This window comes from Schistocerca gregaria, chromosome X (assembly GCF_023897955.1).
Source record: "Schistocerca gregaria isolate iqSchGreg1 chromosome X, iqSchGreg1.2, whole genome shotgun sequence".
Lineage (NCBI taxonomy): Eukaryota > Metazoa > Arthropoda > Insecta > Orthoptera > Acrididae > Schistocerca > Schistocerca gregaria.
This window is the reverse complement of record NC_064931.1, coordinates 703,295,164-703,323,112: the sequence shown is the minus strand read 5'-3', so window position 1 is coordinate 703,323,112 and position 27,949 is coordinate 703,295,164. Positions and strand designations below refer to the sequence as shown.

The following is a 27,949-nucleotide window of genomic DNA, read 5'->3' as shown; positions in this document are numbered from 1 at the left end:
CTCCAGTCAAACACCATCAGAAGAGAGTCCCTAACACTTACATTTATAAAAGATTCCTCTTTTTCATATATGTTTTTCTTGTTATTGCCAATCTGCATTTCCTATCTTCTCTGTTATTTTGCTACCCAAATAGCAAAACTCATCTACTACTTTCAGCGTCTCATTTCATAACTTAATTCCCTCCACATTGCCTGAGCTAATTCAGCTACTTTCCAACATCCATGATTTACTTTTATTGATGTTCACTTCTACTTTTCAAGACAGGTCCATTCTGTTCAACATCTCTTCAAAGTCCCTAGGTGCCTCAGACAAAAGTACAATGTGATCAGCAAACTTCAAAAGGTTTCATTTCTTGTCCCTGAACTTTAATTCCTGTTCCAGATTTCTCCTTGGTTTTCTTCACAGCTTGCTAAATGTACATATTTAATAACATTGGAGATTTGCAAAATTGTTAAGGCTTTTGTGGCCACTCGTTGACAAACTGCCTATTGGCTTCTGTCTCGGGTTCTTTGGCCGACGCTCATCTAATGATTTTTCTGACGTTTCGCCAGCACGAGTGGCTGGCATTGTCAAAGCTTCACCCTCCATTGCCGGTGGTGAACTGAAACCGAGCTCGCGGGCGCAGACCATATGTACCTGGCGCGCCAACGTCCAAGGGCTTCCCCGCAGTCATTTCCGGTGCGGTTCTCCTCTTGCTACCTGTGAACGACCGCGGAGAAGCCCTCGGACGTTGGTGCACAAGGTACATATAGTCTGCGCCTGCGAGCTTTGCTCCAGTTCACCACCGGCAATGGAGGGTGAAGCTTTGACAATGCCAGCCACTCGTGCTGGTGAAACGTCAGAAAAATCATTAAATGAACGTTGGCCGAAGAACCCGAGACAGAAGTCAATAGGCAGTTTGTCATTGGAGATTTGGCTACAACCCTACCTCACTCCCTTCTCAATCACTGCTTCCCTTTCACGTTCTTCAACTCTTATAACTTTCATGCTATCTTTCAAATTTCAAAGAGTGTACTCCAGTCAAAATTGTCAAAAGTTTTTTCTAAATCTATGAAAGCTATAAATGTAGATTTATCTTTCTTCACCTACCTTCTGAGATATTTCATAGGTGCAGTATTGCCTTCCATATTCCTACAATACCCCTGAACCCAATTGATCCTCTCCAAGGTTGTATTCTAACAGTATTTCTATTATTCTCTGTCATAAACTATTTTCTCGTCTTGTCTTTTGTGATGTGACCAGAATATTTTGTTTCAGGTGCATGGCAGATGAAAGAGTGCCTTATGATTTAAGAGCCTCATTTTGTCGGTTGATGCTTCATCTTCATGTTGACCGCGATCCTCAGGAGCCTGTAACACCTGTGAAATATGCAAGACTGTGGTCGGAGATACCTTCCAAAATGACTATTCAGGAGTATGTATTTTATTGCTAATTTAGGTTAGAGAGTAATTTTTCTTTTTTACTTGAAAATTTGTGTATAAATTTTGATTGAATAAGTCTTTCTTTCACTATCAAAGTTAATTCTGTGTATTTCCACAAATTTACTGTGGAAGTATATAGATGTTATTGTGTTGCATGGTAATGTATAACATCTTTGATACTAAGAGTTGTGGATGGGTATTTTGGTGTTGGATTCTTCTCCCGAATTCACACTTGCAAAAATTGGAGCTCAAATACATATGTATCTTCCATCCATTAGATTTTTCTATTGTCACTTTCAGTCGCAACACTTAAAAGTCTGTATTACGACTGTTGTTGATGTCTGCTTAGTTATAGGCTTAGGGACAAAGTAAAACTGAATGTTGGATCGAATTTCTAATCCAGATCTTTAGTTTCATTGAGGGAAAAAGAAAAATAGTGTGAATAATTGAAGGCTGATGAATGGGAGAGGCTAGCAAAGATTAAGCCCAGGGTGATTACTATACTGAAGAATGTATTGGAGGGATAGCTGCCACCTTCACAGTTGACAAAAGCTGATGTTAGTAGGATCCAAATGGTATGGCTTGTGAAACAGTGGAATGATGTACCACTGAGTGAGCAACCGTGGCATGGACACATATTGTGTGTTCATTCATTTGGGTGGATACATGGTTGATCCTCATAGGCACATAAGTAGTCAAACTGCAATTGCAGCAGAGGTAGTGTGTGACTTAGCTGCATTCACAGGTAGGCCTTCATCTAATGGGGTAGAATTACCTGTGACAGCATTGGAAAAGGGAGTGAATGAGACAAATCTTTCACTTTGATTTTTGTCACTAGTATGACCTATATGGCAGAAGGTTGCAATTGGTAGCATCATAAACACAAACCAAGATGTAGGGTGAGTAGAAAACGGAACATCCCATAAGGTAAGGTGCAAGGAATTTTGAAAAGGACTTTCCTAATTTAAGTAATTTCCTAATTTAAGGATATACTGAAATGTTGAAATTCTGGTGGTGATGCAGATATCCATCAGGCAATCCAGATTTAGGTTTCCCTAAATCACTTGGGGCAGATGCAGGGGTGGTTCCTTTGAAAAGGCCTATTTCTGTCCCCATCATCACCCATTGCAAGCTGTGCTCCATATTTAGTTATCTTGTTGTTGATGCTCCACCCCAGGATGATACGTGTAATAAAGGAGTCACCAGTGAAGTGTAACTCAGTTTCCAAGAAGGTAACTCATATAGTTGAGGAGGGTGAGGTGAAACAGATAAGTTGAAAGGTGTAAAGGCTATAGAAAATTGAGAACAGAGTCTCTAGGTCCAGTAGGTTAATAATGAAGTTATAATTAAGGCAGAGAGCAATGGGGACAGAGGAGGAGGAAGAGATTGATCAAATAGCTATCATGAGAAGTGCGAGACTAGGTTGTAGTATGTCTCCTGTCCTTTAAACATCTGTCATGACAAAATTTGGAGGCAGAGCCTTGAATAATATAGGCAAAATAAAACTGTCATGAGAGAGAGAGCTAAAAAAAAATGTGCTTTCATACCATAACCACTTGTAAATTGCATTGAGTTACTGGGTACTGTGGTTACACCAAAAGATTCGTGTTTAGGAGTGGGGTTTTTAATGTCGATTTGGTCATCTTGGTTTAGATTTTTCATTATTTCCTTAAATAATTTCAGGTTAAGTCATGATACTCCCTTTAACAAGGCTACGGCTCTTCCGGTAATTATTCTGTCGAAATGAGGCTTTAAATGAATACCTTACTTTTAGTATTGTACTCAAAAGTTTTTGTTACGATCTTTGTCATTACTATTCTGTTCACGATGTAAAACAGTAGTTGACAACAAAAGGGTAAGAACCAGCACACGTAAGAGCTGTGCAGTGTGGTTAATGGTCACAGTGAAAAATAGTCACAATGTTGCTGTTAAAATAGTGTTTCAAGAATGTAAGGTCCAATGAACCACTAAATTAAGTTTGAATATTGTCCAGTTATGATCTTTTTATTCAGATTCCAAATGCTGAGGAGCTGGCACAGGGGTTAAGACACTGCACTTACATTGAGAAGGAAACGATTAAAATCCCTGTTCAGTCATCCAGATTTAGATTTTTCATGGTTTCATTATCCCTTAAAGTGAGTACCACAGTGGTTCCTTTGCCAAGGACATGTCCAGTTGTCTTTCACATACTTTCCCAATTTGAGTGTATGCTGTGTGTGTGAAAACTTCATTGTTCATGGGATGTTTTAACACACCAGCCGAGCTAACAAACCCTTTGGCTGCTACAATGATCTGCACTGTTTGAGCACCTTCCATTTTAGCTTGAACTGTAATGCTCATGGTAGCAAAGAAAGGTGGACTGCCAAGACACTACTGAACACTTGAGCAAGAAATCAAATCATCCTGTTTGTCTAATAATTCACACACACATGTGATTGTATCACAAATACATATTTAAAAACCCCTCCAAAATTTCACAACACTGTTACAGTGCTGGTAGCTACAAGAAAACCGAAACATGTAGAGACAATACAAAATTGACTTCAAAATACTTGATAAAAGCATTACTCAAAATTAATTGAAACCTCCGTCCAAGACAATCCTAATCAGTGTCACTAATTTTTATGCAAAATGGGATTAGGTAAATGAAAAAAATTTGGAAAACAAATTGGTGCAGGGTCTTTCATTTTAATGTAAGAAAATGTGTCTGCATACCATAATACCCCAAATGGTTGAATCCTGGTGTGGTCACCAATTAATGTAAGATGTCACCTGAGCTAAGAAGTTTTTTGACTGCTATAATAATGGGCACTGATTGAGTAGATCAAGAGACAATGCAACAGATTGAACAGTATGAGTAGAATGACACTTGTAAATTAGTCTTCATTGTCGGATATTACAAAGATTGATTTGGCAAAGTGTGCAAGAAACAAGAGTGATGAGCATGACCTTTGTCTCAACAAGTCATTCTTGAAAAAGCATAACTGTGGATAAGTACACAGTGTTTGCCCCGATTGTGCCAGAAAGACATGTGAAAACCACATGCGAATGATAAAGTGCACTCAGTCATGGATGAGCCATTTAATTCCTGACTAAGTATCAACTTTCAGGACCTAATCAAGTTTAAAAGCAACACATTGGAAAGCACCTTCCTGCTCTCCTTCTTGGGTAGCTGTGGCTGCCAGATCTTATTCTCTCTCCTCTTTTTTAAAAAGGACAGTGGCCCAGTGCTCCATGTAGCAGATGTTTTTATAATTATGCAATGAGCTGCCTTCCTGCATATACAATTCTGAGAAAACAAAGCTCTAAGCTCCCTGTTGTCAGATATCATCTGCTGTATCCTAAACAACCACTTACTGTTTTTTTAGATCATCCAATGAGATATTGTTTCACCTTTTGAGAGAGAGGAATTGTCACCCCCATGTGGGGTGGCACCCACCTGTTGTGCTTTCTCTGCTACAAGGGAAGAAGAAAAAACTTTTAACAATAAACAGTTACCGAGCTTCTTATGAGAAAGCAGAGATGAATAGCTCCTGACCAGTCTGGCAACCTCCAGTTCTCTAGGAAAAGCATTACTGACGGAAACAACATTCCGCCAAGCAGAGAGGCTGACTTGTAAAAATAATTTGCTCTGCACTGGCCAGATGTGTGACACAGTTCATTTTAGAGGGCTTTGTAACCAGAGTCCCAGATATCTGAGAGCGTGGCTGCAGTTGGTGGAATCTTGATTGCACGTGCCTCGCCAGCACCACAGCAGACAATATGGGACCCACAAATGCCTACCTGGCGGTCAGTGCCCAACTGATCCTCCCTTGTTCCAACTGGACTAATGTTTAGAACTCTGCATTCTCCTGAGGGACTTCTGGAGGCTGGTCACCTGTGGCCCCTTGCCCCCTTCTACCTTGTGGCCCATCCAAGACTGTCAGATTTGTACAATACAACAAATACAGGACATGCAATTGGTGACACAGGTAGAGAGAAATTAAAACATTTGTTAGCAGCTCGATCTTTACAGTCCTCAATATCATCCGTATTATCAGCATCAGATATTCATCAGTTCACTGAAACATGATATGGATAATGATAAATTGAAACAATGGCAGTGATACATTAGATGTGTCAGTCCACTACTTGGTTGCTGCATTTCAGTGCTAAACCCAAATCTTCCTTGGTTTTAAATATTTGTTTTTAATGTGTCATTTTACATATGTAATTAGGACAACAAGGCATTTGGGCTAGTGCCCCCACAATCCTCCTACTTCCTAAGGAACTGGTTAATTATGGCATTTCACAATGTTAAGACATTTGTGTGTTTGTAACATTTGCTACTAAAGGAATAGTTGTGACTCTAGGTTTAAGTCCTAAGTACCATTATATACATCTGCTAAGAATTGTATCTTATTCATGGTACAGCAATTTCATCTTTTTATATCATTTTACGTGTTAATCCTGTTGTTATGAGATTTTTCTATACTTTATTTTTTGTTTACTAGCTACGACAGCAACAAAACACCAGACCACAATAAGGAGGCAGTGAGGGCGAGATTTGGTTCCACAATAATATTTGTGGAAGATTATTTGTGCAATGTTGTTGGAGAAATGTGGAGCTTTGCAGATCAAGACCAAAATAAATTAACATTTGAGGTATTAATTTACTTTACACAATTTTTTTCTTAATCACTTCTTCAAGAAATATGGATGAACAGTGTATGTCATATTTGAAAATGAGTATTATTATTATCTATAGCCATCAAAATATTTGACTACCTCCATTGTGAATGGAAGGTACTGATACACAAGGAAATCTGTGTCTGTAGCTGAATGGTCAGAGTGGTTGACTGGCATGCGGAGGACCCTAGTTCAGTTTGTGGTACTGTCAGGGATTCTTTGTTCGTGGGAGGGCTGGAACTATATGCTTTCAGCCTTGTGATGCCATTTGAGGAGCTACTTGACTGAATAATAGTGGTTTCAACTCGCGAGAACTGAAAGTGGGCAGGGGAGTGGTGTGCTGACCCCGTGCCCCCCCATACCACATCCAATGATGCCATTGGCTGAGGGTGGTACAGCAGTCTGTTAATACTGATGGACTCACCAAGGCCTGTGGACAGAGTTTATGTTTAAAATAGACAATGAAAATGGTATCAAACCATTTTTGCTTGACAACTCTTCCTGCTCAGTAGTTGAAGTTCTGAGTAGACCCCATTACTAAATTTAAATATTTAATAAGACTATTGTGAAACTAATCAAGTTAATGGTCAACATGCAGTCACGATCTTCCTGAGAAAATTTATTGTATTTATAAATCTGTGGAGACATTCCATATCATTACGAGATTGTACAACCAGCGAAACTGTTGTGTCCTCAGAGTCTTTCACAGCTGCACATCTGAATAAAATCTTCTCAGTTTTCTAGGCACATCAATCGGAATAAAATTTTTGAGCTTTTGGTGGCTATCTCTACCATCGTCATCAGCAGTAAAACCACTGACTGCTATGGCTGGCAATGTTTTTCACTTATATAGCCATGATTGCAACCTCTGGCACCAATCAGAGAGGGCCTAAATGATGCTTGCACCGTGGCCAGCTTATAGCAGTTCAGGCCCGCTGCAGGACCGAGTGATTTCAAGTGGCACAAGGAGCCAGCGCCATGTTTGAAACTGCTGCTCTTGGAAGTCAAAAGGAAACAACGATGGATGTTTGATGCATGTAGGGAGGTGGAAGTGGCAGTTTCAAATGTAGCACCAACCCTTGTGTCCCCTGATGTCACTCGGTTCCATGGTGGGTGACAGCTGCTGTGAGCTGCCCAACTCACCTTTCATGCACACATTCTGATTGGTGTCAGAGGCTGCAGTTGTGCCTATGTAAGTAGAAAACTTCTGATGGTGGTGGAGATAGCCATCGAAAGCCCGAGAATTTTATTTGAATTGACACGTCTTGTAAACCAAGAAGATTTTATTCAGCTAAACTGCTGTATTGCAAAATTTAGGAGGATTAAAACTGAACTTTCTCTTTGACTTATGGTTCCTAATTGAAGCTTTTTTATTTATTTCATTGGTAATTTATGTTTTGGTGCTGTGGAAAATGATACACCAATTGTATGTGCAGCTCAGTCTCCAGTAGTGTTCTAGAACACAGGAACATAACTGTTAAAAATACTTCAGACAGAATATTTCTGTTGTGAAATTAAATATAGAGTGGTTTGAGCAATGAAGTACTATTGCTTGTTGAGTTGTTATTTTCAGCACTGAGGTCATGTTTATAATAAATTAGTCATTGAAAGGTAACAAGATAAATCAGTTACAAAATATATTACCTGTACTGTGGAGTGTTCTCAACAGGTATCTCTTTCACACATTTGGCACCTAATTGTTTGCTTCGTGTGCACCTTTTAGAAACAAGCAAGTGAAACTGAAATCCACACTGCTTACTGAAATATGTAGAAAGAGGTGTTTTACTGTACTCTGTGTTTCTTTGATATGCTATGATTATGATGAAATTTTTTTACTTCCAAAAAACATACTCTTGTTGTCACTGGAAAAAGCCTGCAAAGTGACTACTAACCTATTAATAGCAGATGTAGATACATTTATGGTGCTGGAGAGTGGGAAACCTTGAAGGCAGATGAATGAGTATGGAAAAAAAAAATATTTGTATGAAGCTAGGGACAGCACACAAACAAGTAACGTACTGGCAACAGTATGAAGTGTGCATACATCTGACAGCTATACAGCAGCTGCTGCAATTTATGTGTATGTCTATGAGTTCTGTGGTAAGTGAACGTCATTATTTTTGTAAAGCTGCTCTTAGAGTGGCAAAGATTTGTGGTGGATGATCACGAGCTGCAACATGCTTCACGAGAGCATTCCAAACTTGCTAGATGGGAGATTAAGCTTACCACTACATTAACTGAGTTGTCTACTGTTTAAGATATTTGTTAATGAGGCAAGTCTTGCATGCTTGAGTGTTGTAATCTTGTTAGACAAAATAGCCACCTTTTTGTGCCAGCATAATGATAAGAATAGTGGCTGTCATCTCAGATGTCTGTGTATGTACTTAAAGTTGTACCACTCTACACACAGACAGACAGACAGAGTTAATTCAGATGTATCCCTATGACATTTTATGAATGATAATGGACTCTGACTTCTCAAAAATGCTCACTGTTGCTTTACAAGTTAAATTAGGAATCATCCATAAGTAGAGCTATTACCTACTGACTTGCAGTCAGTTTTATGTGTTGTGGTGCCCAGTGCAGACACTCCATTTTTTTCACAAGTGGTGAGCAATACAAGCATTGCTGGTTGCCTCACTTCATAGTACCTACATGACTTCTTCTGTGGCTGGTATTTAGTGACAGCACTGTTCCAGTGACTGCAGCAAAGGCAGATTATGTGTGTGATAGGATCATGATTGTACACTTTTGAGTTTTTTAATGACAAGTATCAGTTACTGATAACCTTCATACTGCTTAGTTGTCTTTGATTCAACCTTTTACATGCATAATCTGTGATTAAAATTTGTTATCACACTCTATGACAACAGAATGATTTGTATTTACTGTCCTGGACACATCTGGCTTTGTTTAATCTGCTCCAGCTCTGCTAGTGGGCTTCTGTTGCATTCGTCTAAGTTGGCTGTACCAAATTTCATCTCCTATTCTTCAGCAGATATTGCTGTCATACTCTTGTGAAATTCGCAGTTATTATTTATGATGGTTCCGAGCTAACTGCAATGCCACTGGTTCACACATAGTAGTTTTTGTGCTTTTTTTCTCTCCTTTTTCCTGAAATATTTCTGCTTATGTAGGTCATTCATGAAGCCTCTTCTAACCTCCTCTTTTCTCTTGCAGTCTATTTACTCCCATTGTAGTCCTGTCCCATTCACACCACCCTTCACTGGATCTCTCCATCTTGTTCATGGTCTTCCAATTGGTCTTCTTCCAGATTCTGTCCACTCCAGAGCTCCTCTTGGTAGTCTTTATTTTCCCATTTTTTAATGTGGCCAACCATTTCACCCTCTTCCTCTTTGTAGTTTTTTATACAGAACTGATCTGAAGCAAGTTTCTCATTAATGAGATTTTCACTCTGCAGCAGAGTGTGCGGTGATATGAAACTTCCTGGCAGATTGAAACTGTGTGCCGGACCAAGACTTGAACTCGGGACCTTTGTCTTTCGCGGGCAAGTGCTCTACCATCTGAGTCTTGTTAGAGGTTACATCATCATCCAGTTTAGTGATAGACTATTCCTTTTCATATGTTTTGCATCGTTTTTGAGGAGTGTAAACCTGTATTATGTAAGTAATATTTCCTTCCATCATTGTCTTAACTTTAATTATTGTGCCGCATACATTTTCCAGATTAAATGCTTTATTCACCAGTTATTTACCACTATTATTGTGACACTGTTTCTTCTTTTGTCTCGTCCTGGCCACCACTTTTTATATCCTTTTTCCAGCAACCTACTACCATTTCATTTTTTGCTTACTTCATTTAGTCACATTATCTCTCTGTCATTATGTGTGTGATTTCCTGAATTCTTGCACTCTTTTTTTCTAAGGATACAATGTTAATAGTCCCAGTTATTATATTTTCCATTGAAGCCATGAAAGAAAGCTATCTTTTATTGAAGCCATGATGGTCATCATACCTGAAAGATCTGACCAAAGGCTTTGTCACTTTAAGTTTTGGTTTTGATTTGAGGCTCATTTGATTGTTGAAAACTATTTAGCAGTACTGTTTTATCCAGTTTTCATGTCAGTTTCTGTAATTACTTTAATTTTTACAACTTTATCTAGTTTACAGAAACCAGCTATTTTGAGTGCTAAACAGTTTTCAGGGCGTGATCTCTTATCATCACTTGCCTTGTCATTTTTATCCCACAATAGTTGTGAAAATATCTCATGTTCAGCATTTAGCAGTGTGTTCTGTATTACAGCATCCGATACACAGTGGAGGACCCCTCAATATTCTCCATATTTCCTTAAGAAATGTAATATTGTCTTTATTTACTACTGTTGTTACTTCAGCCACTTGATATATCAATAAGCAAAATCAAGAACCAAATTGAAACTGAAGTTGAAGTTATGTATCAATTAGGTCTCATTTCATGTGTACAAAGATTTGTTCATGCACACCTATCAATAGGTCCTCACTGTTCATGTAGAACAACACATTATCACAGTGACATTCTCCAACAAGTTATGCCTTTCCCTCAAACTGCAATATGCATAATGAAGACCTCCTTGGTTGTTTTCTCTTTGCCTAACTTTGTGCTGAACTGCATTTCCTGAGTATGTAAACATTGCCAGAAATGCTTTTGTATCAATACCATGTTTGAGATAAGTAGAAACAGACACTTAACTCTCTTTTGCTTTGTGTATCTTTATCGACACTGTAGCAACAAACATAGCATGAGTTGTGGTGCTCAGCTCCCATTACTTCTCATTTTTCTTTTCCAATTCCATCTGCTTCTCAGTCTCTGGGAATCATTGCTGTAAATATACCATACGACAAGTTGCTCTCTATGCCATTTCAAAAGTGTTTGAGAACTAGTTTTTCCTATTATATTCTATCATTCTACTTTCAAAACAGTTGAAATCGGGAACTCATCTCAACTAGGAGCAGCTTCTCTGGTATAGATCTGGCACTGATTTTTCTACACATCTGCCGTGCCTCCCTGTTGGTCCTTCAGTGAAGAGCTTCAGTTATTCTAGTTCTTTCATTAACCTATGATAGTCACCTCAGCATCACCTAAAAATCCATCACTCATCCAGCCTTTCAGTGACCTGTGCTGAATTTAATGTAACCCCAAGATGCCACAATCCTTAGGACTTCAGGGAAAGTATCCACAAATTACTCGCTGAACACAGTGAATTAGCTGTTCCTGCCATGGCAAAATAGGCCTCTCATATTTGATGGAATGCTGTCTGAGGTTGCCTGTTTTATTTAGCAGTTATGCATGTTTCCCTTATAGATGAATAAATCTTTTGCCGTTTATCAAAGGTTTATGTGGAGGGGAAGTGCCCTCATGGCAGTGTTTTACTTATGACTATGATTTTGATGGATATAAATAGTAATAAATCCACAGGGAAAGGCCTCATTTATTGCTGCCTGTTTGTAAATGAATACAAGTTTTTAGTTCATCTTGCAGTAATGCAGCTAGTACATGCCAGCTACAGTTGACAGTTGCGGTAATGTGCACAAAAAATTGGTTTTAAGATTCTGACAACAATCTCTCTCTCTCTCTCTCTCTCTCTCTCTCTCTCTCTCTCTCTCTCTCTCTCTCTCTCTCTCTCTCTCTCTGCGTGTGTGTGTGTGTGTGTGTGTGTGTGTGTGTGTGTGTGCATTTTTAATCTTCCTAAATGATGAGTGAGGGAACCCATTCACCACCAGAAATATTAAAGTTTCTGTGAGATTTATGAGAATCAATTTAGCTCAGATGTTTACAGTGCTGCCACACCTGTAGGACCTGAAAATGCAGGCCATCAGAACAACAAATATTATTCATACACATTGTGCATGTGTGGAACAGACTGAACCTGACTGCTCTGTCCCAACATAATTACTGATGCACAGTATACAGATCTGCTACTTAAAGTTAATGGATTAAGTCTACCATGGGGGAATTCCCCTCACGGTTGGCCGTGCGGTCTATCGCACAGCTTTCCGGGCGGGAAGGAGCGACTGGTCCCCGGCACAAATCCGCCCGGCAGATTTGTGTCGAGGTCCGGTGAACCGGCCAGTGGATGATTTTAGGTGGTTTTCCATCTACCTCGTTGAATGTGGGCTGGTTCCCCTTATTCCACCGCAGTTACACTATGTCAGTGATTGCTGCGCAAACAAGTTCCCCACATATGCGTACACCACCATTACTCTACCACGCAAACATAGGGGTCACACTCGTCTGGTGAGACACGTTCCCTGGGGGGGTCCACCGGGGGCCGAACCGTACAATAACTCTGGGTTCAGTGTGGGGCGCCGGAAGGGTGAAGTGGACTGCGGTAGTCGTCATGGGGTTGTGAACCACTGCGGCTTCGGCGAGGACGGAGCCTCTCAGTCATTTCTAGGTCCCCGGTTAACATATAATAGAATGGGGAAATTAGTGTGGCTACAGCGACCACATTTGGGCCTCTGCACCAGAGCCAGAGAGGTGCCACTTCATGTCATTGTGCAAACAGCTGTGTACAAGGCATGCTTTTTAAGCAGTGCCATTTTTATGTTAAACAGAAGTGAGTTTTTGAAACAATTTTATTATTACATGAAAGCCTATTATGTAATCTACATTTTAACATATTTTACATAAGCATTAAAGCACTTACTATCATGAACAATACAACGTCTGAATTCCTTTCTCATAAAAATATGCTACTTGGTTTGCTAACCTCTGCTGAGTGACTGTTTCAATGTCATCAGTGTTCTCATGGCACCGTCCACCTAAATGCTTTTTCTTTTAACTTGAGAAGAACACATTAGATATTGACAAATTGTAAGGTGACTGTTTCTTGAAATTTTGCATCCTCTTTCAACACCAAGATTTCAGTTATGACAAGATGGTTGTCCACTTCATCGTGAATCTTACTACGGCCATCTTTAGACATCCCTAACTATTCCATCACTCATAGTGTTTTCTCCATAGACTTTATTAATCCGCCAAAGACTTTCCACCATTTTCATGTCTTTTAGACAGTTAAAACACTATGACAAAAAAGTAAAACATCCAGAATGGAGGAAGAAATGAGTTGAGAGGCTCTGTGAAGTTATTTCAGTGATGATAATACTCAGTCAAATTTACAAAGAACTTGGCAGAATGGACCTACCTACCAGTGTGACTTTGCCTCTCCTACCACCTGTATGCTCCTCTGAGACAAGCTGGCCCACAACAGTTGTAACTTATCCTTGATGTGGATACTGACACTAGGCCAGAGTTGACATCTAAGCAGGTCCCATGCGTGCTAAGAACTTTCAGCATTGCAGCGCGTCAGCAATCATAATTATCTAAATAAATTATGAATAATCCGCCTCAATTGCGAAAATTCCCCGTGTTTACCCAGGTTTCAACGTGGATAACCACGCCTTCTTCAGAACAAAATAAAAAACAGCTTGCCTAAATGGGCATAGTCAATTTCTAAAATGAACACCCACAACGGCAGGTCCCCATAAAATGTTGTTAACGGATAAAACCACGCAATTTCTGCTAACAGAAACCATCACTGTCGCTACATCGCCAAAATGCTAAGTGGCTGAGCAGGCCATAATCAAGAAACATAAAAGATTTAGGACATATCTTGGCTCCACGATCTTATAAATATAGAAGCCAACAAAGATACAATACGTCTTAAAAGCGCGCAGCGACATGAACTTACGATGACCGAAAGGCGTTCATCTTGGCTAACCAAACCTTCAACTCACAGAAAGGGAAAGGTGCCAAAAAAGAGAGGGGGAGGGGCATCGTTATCATCCGTTAACAATCAACAACCTGTGCATGCATCAGCCAACTTCCACGTCATGTGGTTTAATGAATAGAATTAAGTAAGGGACCGAAACCTTCAAAGAAATTTCTGTTTTTTAATTGTAGCTGATCGTTGAGGACATCGTTTTTGGCATACTGCAGGTGTTTAAGGGTTCCACTTACGCAGAACACCTTATACAAATGGCTCATGCGCCAAGTCCTCCGTCTAATATAGAGTTGCTTCATGCTGAAGTTAAGGGCTTAAAATTGGACATCTTAGAGGAAATGCAGATTTTTAAACAACCATTATCCGTTAAGGTGTCAAGTTTTGCAGACCGTTTTCTCTGTGAGTTACAACTTAATGGTTCCCGCATGTAGTACGGTTTGGAACCGATTGCACTTTACTATGTCCTCATGCATAGCCATTTCTGTATGTTAGTTGTAATTTTTACCTAATTTTAGTGCTTCCATATTAGATTGTGGCTGATGCACGACCTGTGCGCAATGTTGGTCGAGAATTAATATGTCGTAATTTCCGCATCAATGCTTGTATCACTTACTATTTGGGCGACAACTTTTTGTAGTTACTTAGGCCCCGATTCATGTTAAGTGTTGTATCCCGTTTCTATGCATACGAAGAGCGTTTCTTAGCCGCGCGCATGCGCAGAGATTGTCAACAGTTGCTCAGGGGAACAGCCGGCGAGGCCTTAGTGCAGTGGAGAGCCTGTGACCCATCGCACGTTGGCTGGGGCGAGGCAGCACACACAGTTAAGTAGTGTTATTGACTTGGTACGGATGTACCGTGTAATGTTAATAAATTTTATGGGGACCTGCCGTTGTGGGTGTTCACTTTAGAAATTGACTATGCCCATTTAGGCAAGCTGTTTTTTATTTTGTTCTGAAGAAGGCGTGGTTATCCACGTTGAAACCTGGGTAAACACTGGGAATTTTCACAATCGAGGCGGCTTATTCATAATTTATTCCCATGCATGCTCTATCAGGCAGAGATCTGTGGATCCTGTGGGTCACAGAAGTACTGCAGCATCACGAAGAGAGTTCGTAGACACACATGCCATGTGTGAACGAGTGTTGTCCTATTGCCCGAGCGGTAGCACGAAAGGATTAAGGATGTCCGCGAAGTACCATTGTCATTGGGGTTCCCTTAGTCACTACCTGCTATGATCTGAACTCGTACCCAACGGCTGCCCTCACCAAGAAGCCAGGAGTTCCACTGCTGTGTGTTTCCAAAACCTATGAAGAATGGGTAGTTCCCCAGGTCATCTCCATACTTGATGACAATGGTCATCTGGTGTATTGCCAAACCACAGTTCATTGCTAAACACACTGCACTGCAATTCGTCGGCAGTCTTTGTTTCCCAGCCAAGGCACCACTTCAATCACAGATGTTTGTGTACTAGTGCTAATGGCAGCCTATACGTGGGACGACAGTTCCCTAATCTGACTGCTGCTAGTCTCTGATCGAGGGTGTGGGATGTCACAAATTGTTGCAGGGAGTTCAGATGGCAGGTGCAGGTGTGAAAGAGATACCATGTGCTTGGTGCACAATGCAGCAGTCCTCCCTTATGATGGTAGATTTTTTACCCGAAATCTTGGTGACTGTGTCTGTCCTCACTTTCCCGTGAAGTCCAACATCAGGCCACTGTCACATCTGAATGCCCAACAAAACTGGATACTGTGCAATTTGACAAGCCGGCCAGATGGAGAACCACAATGAGTCCCATTTGAAACGCTATAAAGCACTGATAACCCTGTCACATACAAGTACTTGCTATCCCTGTGTCCTTCACAGTGATGCTCAGTGTATGACATTGCTTACTGCCCTTGTGTATCTTACCAGGCCTGGTAACAACACAAATCATGAACAGCATTAATGCACTCTGGAAGCCATTCTCCCTGTCACGTAGAATTGCAATTCTGATCATTTACATACCCACCATTGTTGTGTATGAATTTGTAGTTATCACCATGGTTGGTGTAAATCTCTGTCTTGGCACCCCAAGAGACCGCAGATTGTAAATTTGACAAATTTTAAAAAAGAAGCACTTCAACTTGAAGGTAATGAGGTTTTGTTCTGCTAGGAACCAGGGAATGCTGGAATAGGAATTAGTGAGCAGTTGATACAGCAGCCAAGGAGGTGTAAGGGGTGATCAGATTGAACACTGTGTCATTAACCATGTGCTGTATAATCTTTCTCTCAGCCCAGAGGCCAGTGCATCAGTGGTAGGAAGTGTGCATGGAGGTGAGGGACAAGAAGGTGTGCTTAGAGGAATAAATTATCTAACCACGGTGTTCATCCTCATAGTCGCAGAGTTGGAGTAAGTCACACTCTTCTCCTCATTTATTTTGGCGAAAGACCTTCCAGCCTGTCGTCTGTGACATGTGATTGTTAGAATGCCACAGTTTAAGAACAAGCATTTTATGTTCTGTGTAGACTTCTGCAGTAAACTTTTAACTGCGAACCTGTGCCTTATTTAGCTGACAATTGAGCAATTGTGTGTTGTGTTTTACAATTTTGTGTCTTGTCTAGATCTCAAGTTAAATATTGAGATTGGAAAGTTTTAGTGTGTTACAGCATGCCAGAATCAGAAGTTTTGTTCTGCAAGGCACATGTTTGTGCTGTAGCTTTTTAACTTTTCTCTGAGTGCTGCTGTTATTTTATCATAATTTTTAATACCCAACATAGTTTAATAGCATTATCAGTGTAAGTTTGTGCACATTTGTATATGAAAATGTATGTAGGTGTATATTTCATGCAATGTAGTTGGAAGATTTTATATTTTTCCAACCATGTTTGGATCCACTTATTTCAGTGAGGTGGTTGTAGACTGTCATAAAGCACCACATATCTTATCAGCACCACAAGACTCATCATAATTCAGTATTTAATCCTCATAGGGGCTGTAGACTCACTCAGTGGTGTAAAAACCACCAGCCTTGAACCCTTGTGGTTCTGTACGAAAAGTCATCCATGTAGAAACACATGCCTGGTACCATATCCAGGATAACTCAGCCATGTTTTGTAATACCTCACCTGACCTAATGCAGTGTTTCCTACATAAAATGATTTAGTCTAAGGCAGTTTTCTCAAAAGCTGACATGTTGAGAGATGGGGCTGTTGTATGGTTATAATATTTATAATTTGAGTGCTAACCATTGATAAGTACATTTTTTAAAAGTTTATGTAACTCAAACCATTAGCAGTTTTAGATTTTTACAAATCCAGCTTCAGATGGTTTCTTACAGCTTACCAGGTAGCTGTTACAAGCCACTGAAGACAGATTTGTTGAAATTGAAACCAGTAATGGTTTGAGTTAAATAATTTTTTTTAAAACCGTACTTGTGGCTGATTGCTGCATAAATTATAAATCTTATGATTTAATCTAGTGTGTGTAAACTATCTTAAGATGACAGATAGAGATATAGTGTAGTTAACCTTTGTGTGGGATTTTAGTTTTGTCTTAGATCATTATTAAGTTGTTTGAAATGTACGTGTTGAGAGAGAAGGGGGAATGAAACTTGCTTTGAAATTGTGTGAGAAAGAAAACTGCCAAAACCCAACATCCATTGGGGATGACTTGCCAGGTATCAGCTCATTCAGATAGTTTGAAAACTGAGCATTTATTTAATCTTTGAAACTGAGTACTTAACACTTCCAGCTGTTATAGAGGATGGAGTTATGTCACTGCTGTGTAACAGCACAGAAAAATGTGTTGTTGTCTTCATGAATCCCTTGATGAACTACAACTCAGGTATTCAGTTTTAACATTTTGTCTTGTGGCCCAGCAGAAAACTGTATTAGTTAGAATAGAGAGCTGATCTTAGATTCCAAGAAGAATGATTTTGTGATATTTGTCAATAATAGTACCAGGCATAAAATCACATTAAGGCTGTAGAAAAGTGTGATGTCAACATGTGAAATACATGTAGAATACCAAGGTGAAATTGATTTAACTATATTTCTTTCTTCATCTTCTTCTTCTATGTTTTAAAGGATGTTATAACATTTATTTTTTGAAAAATAATGGGGGAAATTAATGAAGTAAATGAAATCAGTTCACCTAAAAGGCATAGCAAGGGTGTCATAACCAAAGAGATTCTGAGAGTTGTACTTGAGAGAACACATTCCATAGGTAATAATATGTTGCATTTTGAATAACAAAGCTGTTTCATGTGTTCTGCTTGTCAGCGGGATATTAAACCATAATCTTCTTCTTCTTCTTGTTCTTTGGAATAATAAAGCAAACTACTAAAAACTATAGTAGCTAAGCATAGTGAATATTGAATATTGGGATTTTGTTTAAGGTGGTGAAGCTGGCAAGAGAGCTTATCTACTTCGGATTCTATAGTTTTAGTGACCTCCTGCGGCTCACTAAAACTTTACTGCGCATCCTGGATTGTATATCTGATGCAGATTTCAATGGAAAGATTCCAACTGGAGATGTTGATTGTGAGTACTGAGAAGTAAAATTTAAACTTTCAAGACAATGGAATGTATTGACATGTTTCTAACTTCATGTCTTGCAATTTACAAGTTTTAGCTACGTGAAATGTAACATAAAGTTTACATTGCCCAAAAGATAAAAATTTATAACCTGAGCTATAAACTGGATGTTGCCATTACCGATGTATGTTGTACAGAAATATTTCAGATTGTTCGTACAAGACACAGTTTTCCGTATTCAAAATCTTGTTTTTAGATAGAAATTATAATGCAATATATTATCATTTTTTCATGTAATATCCATGCCACACACATTTGTCTTGAAATGCTAAGAAATTAGTTCAACTTTACAAGATTAAATTCTGGAAGATGTGTGAAGCTGTCGACAAACATTTCATTCTATTGGCAATGGTCCAAGTAACAGGTAGGTAATGTATTTATATCTCCTCCAAGCACCTTTATGGTACAAAATGGGAAGAGTAATTTCTTTTGTGTTTAGAATAGTTCTGTATTCTCTTAGCAAATCATATATACTTTAAACACATACTTAAAATTTCTGCTCTTCATTACAACTTTTTAGTGAGTCTTTTTCTTTTATAATTCAGAAAGATTACTACAGTGGGATAAATTGGTTTATTTTTTATTGAAATGTTAATAATCATCTCTTCCCATTTTCTGCAGCTGAACATAGGGAAAATGAAGAAGATGAAGGTAAAGACAGTTTAACATTCTTACAAAACTATTAGAAAGAAATTTCCCATAATGAGTGAAAAGTAACTATTTTTTCATAAAAAAAGAAAAAAAGAGTAGATTATATGGCTAATATATAGTTCTTCATTTTTGTGCTATAGGAGTACACATATATTAGAGATTGGAAGTTTGTTATTAAACTGATAATGTACTTCTGATTACAAGCAGTTAGTGTCCTAAACTACTGCAGACAAGGCCATACTTAAGTCCTGTGACATAAAAATATGCTGCCAGAAATTGTGAAACAATTCTGATTCTTTGCCACCAAGACTAAACAGTTATGCGCAATAAAACTTTTGTCTTCAACATTCAACAGCAGTTGTTGGTTAACTGGAAACTACACAGTCTATCACAATTTCTCTCACTCGCTTGCTCATTCATTCCTCCCTCCCAAAAAAGCATGCAATTTGATTAGAACTGTAAGCTTCAGGAGTATTTTAGATAAATTTAAAGTTTTGTTCAATGTGAGAAACAAGAATATCATTACAGAAAGACAACCCTTCACTCTATAAAGGAAGAACTGAGCCATGGAAAGGCACATAAACAAGATGTTGAGCTTTGCTTCCAAATTTGCATTGGAGTGAATCATTTCTTGAGCTGGTTTTTAGCATAGAATTCAGTTTCACAGGACCTTTTGATTAAATGGTACATTTTATTTTCTTGCAACAACAAACAAAAATATTTCAAATATCAATTACCTGTTTTGACTGGTAACTGCATTTTGAAAAAAAATTGTGCTTGGTGCCATTACAAAAAAATCGGGTCATCGGTTAAGTTTCGTTCCACTGTCTAAAATGAATCTAACTGTGCTGTAATAGCCCCATTTCGTTGTAACTGGAGGTCTCCCATTTCATTTAATTCCTAAGATTGTAATTAAAATTTAACAATTATGAACCATGTCCAAAGACCCTGTGATGAAAAAAGATTAGTTATAAAAGAAGAAAGAAATAGTCACTACATAAGATCCACCACATGTTATATTACAAGTTACTGTACTCTTCTTTCGTGTTTGAAATAATGCACAAGTTAATCTCTGTGGAAGACTTTCTATAAGCTGTTGGGACCAATGCAACTACTTGCAAGTCTAATGGATTATAATTGTTTCCATTTTCTATTGTACTGTTATGTGCACTATGATGTTCAATTCCAGAAACTTAAAAATACACAGCTGCTGCACATTGTCCCCAGTCCCCCAAATTAGGAGAAACAACTGTCGATTGTTCGATAGTTGTTCTCCAGAAAAGGTCAGAATGGCTTCCACGTGTGCTTCTGATGTCCCCTGACTTCAAGCAGTTAAACATTTTTTAGTGTGAGGGCACGTCAAAGAACTGGAACATAAACTTGAAATTGTAGATAATTTACTTTAAGAGTGTGGTGTGTTTAAAGCTGTTAGGTCCAATTATAGGATATGAAGACTTGTGATAGACTGACCCTACCTCTTGAAAACCTGCAATCAAGCTAATGGCCAAAGGGTTGAACGTTTTCTGCGAAGGAACCAAATACCATTGGTAACACTGATCATTAAAGTTTCAGGGATTTCAGAAACATGAAGTTATGATTCCTAACATCTAATCATTACGAATGCAGGTATGGAACTGAAAGGGCATTATACGTTGACTCTATGCTGCTGCATTAACAGAAATCTGTGAAAATAGAGTGACATTTTATGCAGCTGTGGTTTTGTAAATGTAATACAGTATTTCTTTCATTAAGCAAGCAAGTTGCTATACTACTATGCTTGGAACTTTGTTCAGTTGGAGTATGTGTCTTTGCTTCAGTGGCAACTGATTCAACATGTTTAGATCTGTTAGTAACTAGAAGATCTGAGGCATTGCCCTTGTACATCAGTTCTCCACCTTTTCAAGTTAATTTTCAGAAAAGATATTCAGATCAATCTCTCTCACGTTTCTGTCCCTGGCACTTCTTTTAATCACATGGGTATCCCATTTTATAGCTGGCAGTTTAAAACCTTCCCCCATTACAGAAGCATGGCCAGGAAATTTATTTGTAATATTCTCCTGTTTCTCTCTCTCTCTCTCTCTCTCTCTCTCTCTCTCTCTCTCTCTCTCTCTTTTTAGTGTTTTACCACTTGAATACCTAAGGCAACTGACCTATAAAGTCGTCCAAATACCTTTTTGATCTGCATTTGATGCTAACCTTGAACCAGATTATTTCACTTTTGGAATATGTTTTAATCTCAGTAGAAATTATTGAGTTCCATGCAGCAATAAATATGTCACACTTTGTGTCTGTCTCTCCTTATGATGTATACATTCCAGTTGGAATGCCAAATTCTGCACCACATAACAGAGGTCAAGAAATCCAGATCTGAGATTGCCACCAAATGGCCTGAACCTCTGATTTGAACCATCCACTTGACGCCAAACCATAGGACTGTGATCTAGTCTGGGTAAAATGCTGCAAGTTGTGAGTTGTGCTTCCACCCCGTGTGCAAGGCTGTCTATCTTTACCAATTCATACAACTGGCTGACAACTAAGAAACTGAGAATGACCTGAATCCAGGCCACAGTTGTTGTTTGTGACAGCAAGAGCTATGATTTTTAGCCAGCTGTACCCATTTTACTCAATAGATTCTTTCCTTCTCATCCCATCCAGTAAGTCTCCCCTGACCGAGGGTTCAGGGTGATCTTTCTGAGCTCTCCCCATTTCCTAAACCTCACCGGTCATTTTCCTTCACCTCTCTTCCTTCCCTTCAACCTGTCTGCCAGAAGAAGAAGCCACAGGCTCTGATAGATTGCACATTTCCTTAATCTTATATATGTTTGCTCCTGCTGCAACATGGTGAATAGTTTTTTTTTCATATCCAATTAAATTTTCCAAACTATATGTGATGATACATGAATACTGCCAATAGAAGCCAAAGTGCTCACTTACACATGTGCTCTCAAGCAGTGATGAGGTCTGCTGCTGTGCACTTCACAGTTCTTGTGATACTTAACAAAATGATTTCAAAATGAAACAAGGTATAATAGGGCAGCTTGGTTAATTGGAAGGTATGAATTGAAGCCATGGAACAACAGGAACAAATATGATACAGCATTAAACAAAATATGTTGTACATTAAAAGAGAATAGGCACGGATAACAGTGTAAAGAAAATGAAAACTGAATTCACAGTACTACCGAGAAAGAGATCCTTGAGACCTTGAAGAGAAGTGGTGCTGGCAATGAGGATGTTCATGTATCAGAAGTATTTTTTCAATTCGCCGGTGGCATGGAATTTTAGAGTAGCCAATAACTTCTCAGAAGAAGTAATTTCTTTTCTCATCATAGTGTCCTGCTTTATTAATTTCTGTTGCACAAGTTCCTGTAGAACTCAGTAATTATCCTCAATCATCCTCAGTTAATTTTAAAGAAATGTTCATCCTCTAAAAATGAGTTATTTTTGAAGAATTGTCAAGCTGCCCCCCTTTCTCCTGTCTGCTCATCACTTTTTCACCTGTTTTATGCTTTTCGTGTAATGCAGCAACCACAGAGAAAGCAAGAATCTTTTAGAACTCCTTTCATGATAGGTAGCCTTCTCTCTCTGTGTGCAATACTGATATGTGCCTTGTTGCACATCCAACCACATGCAACTTTTCCCACTTACTTTAATGAGTGCCTTGTGGTGCACTTTAAGGAATGTGTAAATAGGCATTAACAAGAACTCTGAAGCAGAAGGTTAATTTGCATTTTGTTAGTATATGTTCATCACATAATTCATCCATCCATGTTAATGGAGTGTTGTTGGAAACAATCATATAACAGTCTTGCATCTACAGATGTCATCTGCTGGGGTTCATCTTTTGATCTCAAAGTCCAAGATAGTGCATGGAAGCATAATATACCCACATTATATATGAACAGCAAAGAGCTCCAGGAATAGGGATGTTGCTATCATGTCCCTGTCTTTCTTTTCATGCTGATTGATTATACACACATCAAAAAAAGTTTTGCATCACCCCAGTTCCCAGAACTCCTGAAGATATATGTTGACTGTGGATATTGTATCACAGACACAGTCCCTTTGACTGTTCAGAGATGTCACTAAACCCACCCAGAGATGTAAACAACCATGCATGAGCAGCACCTAGTAGACGGAGGGGGTCCGACAGCCAATCAGTTCCAGTCGTTCCACCAGGAAGGAAGTACGCAGTTCATGTCGTCTGTAGTTCAACCATGCCTAGACAGTTAATGTTGCAGTTCTATCGTCCCAACATTGTTACTTTGTGCCAGGAAGGGCTCTCAACAAGGGAAGTGTCCAGGCTTCTCGGAGTGAACCAAAGTGATGTGTTGCTGGATATTATAGGTACTGGTGTGTACAGCAATGTGGGCCACCACCTCTGAAGGTCTCACTGTATGGTGGCACAACATGCAATGTGTGGTGTTCGTGAGCATTAAAAAGGATGGAAATGATGTTTATGTTGATCTCTATTCCAATTTTCTGTACAGGTTCTGGAACTCTCGGAACGAAGGTGATGCATAAACCTTTTTTGATGTGGGTATATCCTGTTGCAAGTATCCTGTACAAGAGAAAACTTAAAATGTCTCAGTTATTAAGTGTGACACTGATGGCTAAGTGTTATACACACAAATGTTAATAAAAATCAACATAGCTGTGGAGGGGTAAAATGATTAAGATCATTATTTCTACTGCTACTTATTAATGGACAATTTTGTAATTTATTTCTTATTGTTTCAGTTATAATTTACAACTCCAAAAGCAGTCGCAGAATTTTTTTGTAGTTTATGATGATGACAGTGGCTTTAAGAAATAGTGATTGCTTAATTTCAGCTTAGTAATGGCTCTCAGAATTCTTCTGGCCATCATGTGACATTTTTCTGGTTGTTGGGGATATGAATTTTCAAACTTCATTAGTGCATCAGTCTAAAAAAAATCAAATGCTACAACTCTGTTAGTACCTTGAAGTCATTAACTCCGTTGTGAGGAAGCTGTTTCATGATTGCTATCCGTAAATGTAAGTTTATGTAATTATGTAGCATCGTAAAATATTGTGGTATCCTAACCTTGCAACTGTAAAATACATAGACAGTCAGTCAGCTCTTTATGATCTAAGTAAAGCATATGTGCATAAGAGGTAGCTGTAGGATCTGTCAACTGTTATATTTGCGTTCACCAGTGAAAGTTGGAAAAGGGTGTGCCTGCAAAGATGCAGAGAATTGTCCCATTCTGACCCACAGTTACTGATACATATTTTGAACGGCCCGTCTAATTTCCTAACCCAAGCTACACAAAGATTATAGGCACTGTTATCGTCAAATGTACTGGTGCTCACACTTATTCACACTTACTTCTAGCACCTCTTTTACTGTAGAATGTGTCGGGAAGGTTGTAACCGAATGCTACCATTAATTCTGCCCAAACATCCACAGTAGCTGAAAAGTGCTTTACTGCTGTTGTTCAATAAGTTGGGTGGTAATTGCACACTTGAACTATCAACTAATACATCTACTTCACAGAGCAGCACCAGTGCTGAAATGCAGTACTGCAGTAAATAACGACAAGTAACATTTATTGTAATATGTTACAAAATGGCACTTAACTTTGGTTCAGTTTGATGTGTGGCACTTGATGTCATATACCAAATACAGTGATACCTAAATAATGTTACTGTCTCTTTGCAATCTATGCTATTGTCACTATGACTGAATGTAATACTGCAGCCCCTCATGGTTGTCTTATTACCCTTATTAGTGACTGCTAAGTTGGAATGTTGTTTTCTCAATGGAACTTGTAGAACTGTGCTCTGTTGTGGTGCTGCAGGTATAGTACTGAACTGGCTGCTGGCATTGAACTGTGCTATTTGACCAAAAGTTCAGAACTGTCTCTGTGTGTGGGGTGCATCATCTTTTCAAATATTGGCAGAAAGATTTTCATCTTCGTCAGTATGAGGTGGAAGCCAAATAGTCCATAGTTGACAGCACTCTCTTTGGTGTCTGGAAACACTATCAGCAGATGAGTGCAGTGTGCAGATGGATGTGGTGGGGAAGCAGAAAGCAGTCTGAATGTGAGAGTGCCATCTGGAGGCCGCTGCTCAGAACTGAGAGATGCCAGGTGAATGGTTGTGTCTGTGTGGTGGCAGCCTCTCGTGGTATTTGTTGTATACCTCGTAAGCCTGGTAAGTGACAGAATACCAGCAATAATAAGTGCCGGATACGATTTGGGCACCTTCAAAATGATAGTATGCCTTTTTGTGAGGATGTGGTTTGCTATCACAGACTTTAAGTTGTACAAATTCAATGTGCCATATGTATTCAGTTCAACATTTGAGACATGGGAAGGATTGTCTGCCCTATATAGTTTTCATTGCACTTACAGTAACAGCTAAAAGGGAGCTAGATTCTCTGATTAATCACATAAATTTAATATAATATTGTGCTTTACTGCCTTGCACAAGTGGTCCAATTTTTAGAGGTCTTTGCAATGTAGGAAAGTGCAGTAAAGGAAATCAGTAACAAGATGAACCTGTAGTCTATTCTAGAGTATTGCTCCAGTATTTTGATGCATTATAAAATTTGCATGAGAGCATGCATAAAACAGTTTAAGAGATGTGCTGCTAGCATGACATCAGACTGTAATAGCCCGTATGAAAATGTGACAAAGATGCTCGGAAAACACAAATCTTTAGAATAAAGATGATATTATTATTGTTAGATAAATTTAGGGAACCAGTATTAAAGGAAGATGGATGCCACCATCGAACAACTCACATAAAGATTGAGAGAATAAAATAAGAGAAAACAACATGGATGTAACAACATCGAAACTTGTCAGTTTATCTTCACTGATGGAATAGGACAGAAAATAGCTATTATTGGACAATATATCCTCTGCCAAGAGCTGTACAGTTTATTGTGGAGTACACATGTATATGTAACATACACAATTTTTGAAATTAGATCCTGTCTCTGAGATCGAGCCATAGGTTTCTCCTTGGTGGAGGACTGGACCAGGGTGCACAGGGCCTCGTGACACCAACTGGGGAGCTGCTGGGATGAGAAGTAGCAGTTCTGAGGTTGAAAAACCGACAGTGGCCAGGAGAGCAGTTTGCTGATCCCACACTAGTGATCCTGATTGGCCCATTGTGGCCAGAATTTAGAGCCTTTCTTGCTTGCTTTTGTTGAGGATAATTATCAATAACATTTGAACATACCAGGCATAATACAGCTGAGGAGTTATTAATATTAAGTGATGTTATGTGACTATACTAAAGCTACTCCACTACTCTCTTACATGCTATAATTATTGATACTTCAAAATATATAGATAACTCCAAGACGAAGATGTATTAATCACTCAGACATAGATAGTGGCACAAAATCAGCATCGTATGATACTTACTATCATTGATATACTTGGTGCCAAATTCTCTTTGTGTGTGTGTGTGTGTGTGTGTGTGTGTGTGTGTGTGTGTGTGGGCGCGCACAGAAAATAGTAGGCATCTGAAGTAAATGTGACTTCAAAATTACATATCACAAGCTTGGTGGCAAAGCCTATCAGAAGCACATATTTCATTATTTCTGGAAGCCTCCCTCCCCCCCCCCCCCTTTCTCTTTGCTCCCTGTGAGTTGCTAACATGGCCCCTGTGTGGAGAGAGGTGGTCTGATTTAACAAAATCAGCCTGTAACATTTTTTGCACCTTAACTCTTAATGTTTTTTAATGACAGAGATTCATTGTTATTTAATGTTGAATATGCAATATAGTGTGGTTTATTTCGGGTTTGTGTGTGTGTGTGTGTGTGTGAGAGAGAGAGAGAGAGAGAGAGAGAGAGAGAGAGAGAGAGTGAGTGAGTGAGTGAGTGAGTGTGAGAGTGAGTGAGTGAGTGAGTGAAAGAGCGAGTGAGCTCGTTAATTTGTTAATATTAAAATGTAGTCACTTAAGATTGTTTGAGTTTAGTTTTCATTTCAACCTGCATAAATTTCATGCTGCAGAATTTATTTGTCTTGCATAAATTAAAAAATGATAGCTTCAAAATTAAAGTGTCAGTTTTCTCTGCAGCAATTCATTTATATCTATAACATGTATCTCTTACTTGTGAAATATACGTACATGATGATATATTCTTCAAATACATGTGTTGGGTAAAATGGGGAGGGAAACATTATTAATTGCCCCCCGGAGAATTCATTATTAGTATTATAGCCTGTGTTACCAGTAGATTAGTATAATAATGTGAATGTTTCTTTTTTTAAGTAACTATGTTTTGTGATTTTATACTGTACACCACCTGCCTTTTTTGTGTATGATTTGTTCAGATTTATTTATTGGGTGCCATAAAAGTTGCAGTGCAGAAATTGAAATGCTTTTTGGACATTGTAGTGAATGTGTAATGGGATTGTAAATACTGTACTTGATGTTTGCAGTGCTTGTTCTGAAAATGAAACTATCATATAGGTGTTGTTTCTTGTTTTGTAGCCACAGTGTCAATGTCTTGACCTACTGCTTCAGTTGCTCACTGTTTAAGTGTTATCCCAAGTGTACATTGAAATTTTTGTGGAGCAGTTTTGCATGAAGCTCAATGAAAGAGTTTTGGGCATTGTGTTTTAAATTGTGTTACATGTAGAACCTGCTTCGGATATGAATCTCCTTAAAATGTTTTAAAATTGCATGGTTTCCCCATAGAACTTGGTAGCCAATACCACAAAGAATAGCGTAAATGAGAATAGAGCTTGCACAAAATAAGCAAGTGACTCACTGTGATAACAGATGCAGCAGATTGCTGCTGCAAATGTAAGTGATGCAAAAAAGAAAATCTTGGGAAAGGGGAAGATAGTACCAACACTATTTTCATCGAAACTGATTTAATTTTTAGTCATGCGGCTACTAATGTGAACCTCTGGTGGAACAGT

General features: G+C 38.8%; 1 protein-coding gene across 5 annotated transcripts in view; it reads left to right on the top strand.

Moving 5' to 3' along the window:
• LOC126297631 (inositol 1,4,5-trisphosphate receptor) overlaps positions 1 to 27,949 on the top strand; it is a 353,953-nt gene that overhangs the window by 117,315 nt on the left and 208,689 nt on the right. For 4 of the 5 annotated variants that reach the window (XM_049988649.1, XM_049988652.1, XM_049988653.1 and 1 more), the window contains exons 15-17: positions 1,258 to 1,413; positions 5,915 to 6,065; positions 18,190 to 18,334. In XM_049988649.1, the coding sequence (XP_049844606.1) occupies positions 1,258 to 1,413; positions 5,915 to 6,065; positions 18,190 to 18,334 (452 nt within the window). Of the gene's footprint in view, positions 1 to 1,257; positions 1,414 to 5,914; positions 6,066 to 18,189; positions 18,335 to 19,009; positions 19,040 to 27,949 lie in introns of all 5 variants that reach the window. The other variant, XM_049988651.1, reaches the window with a different exon arrangement.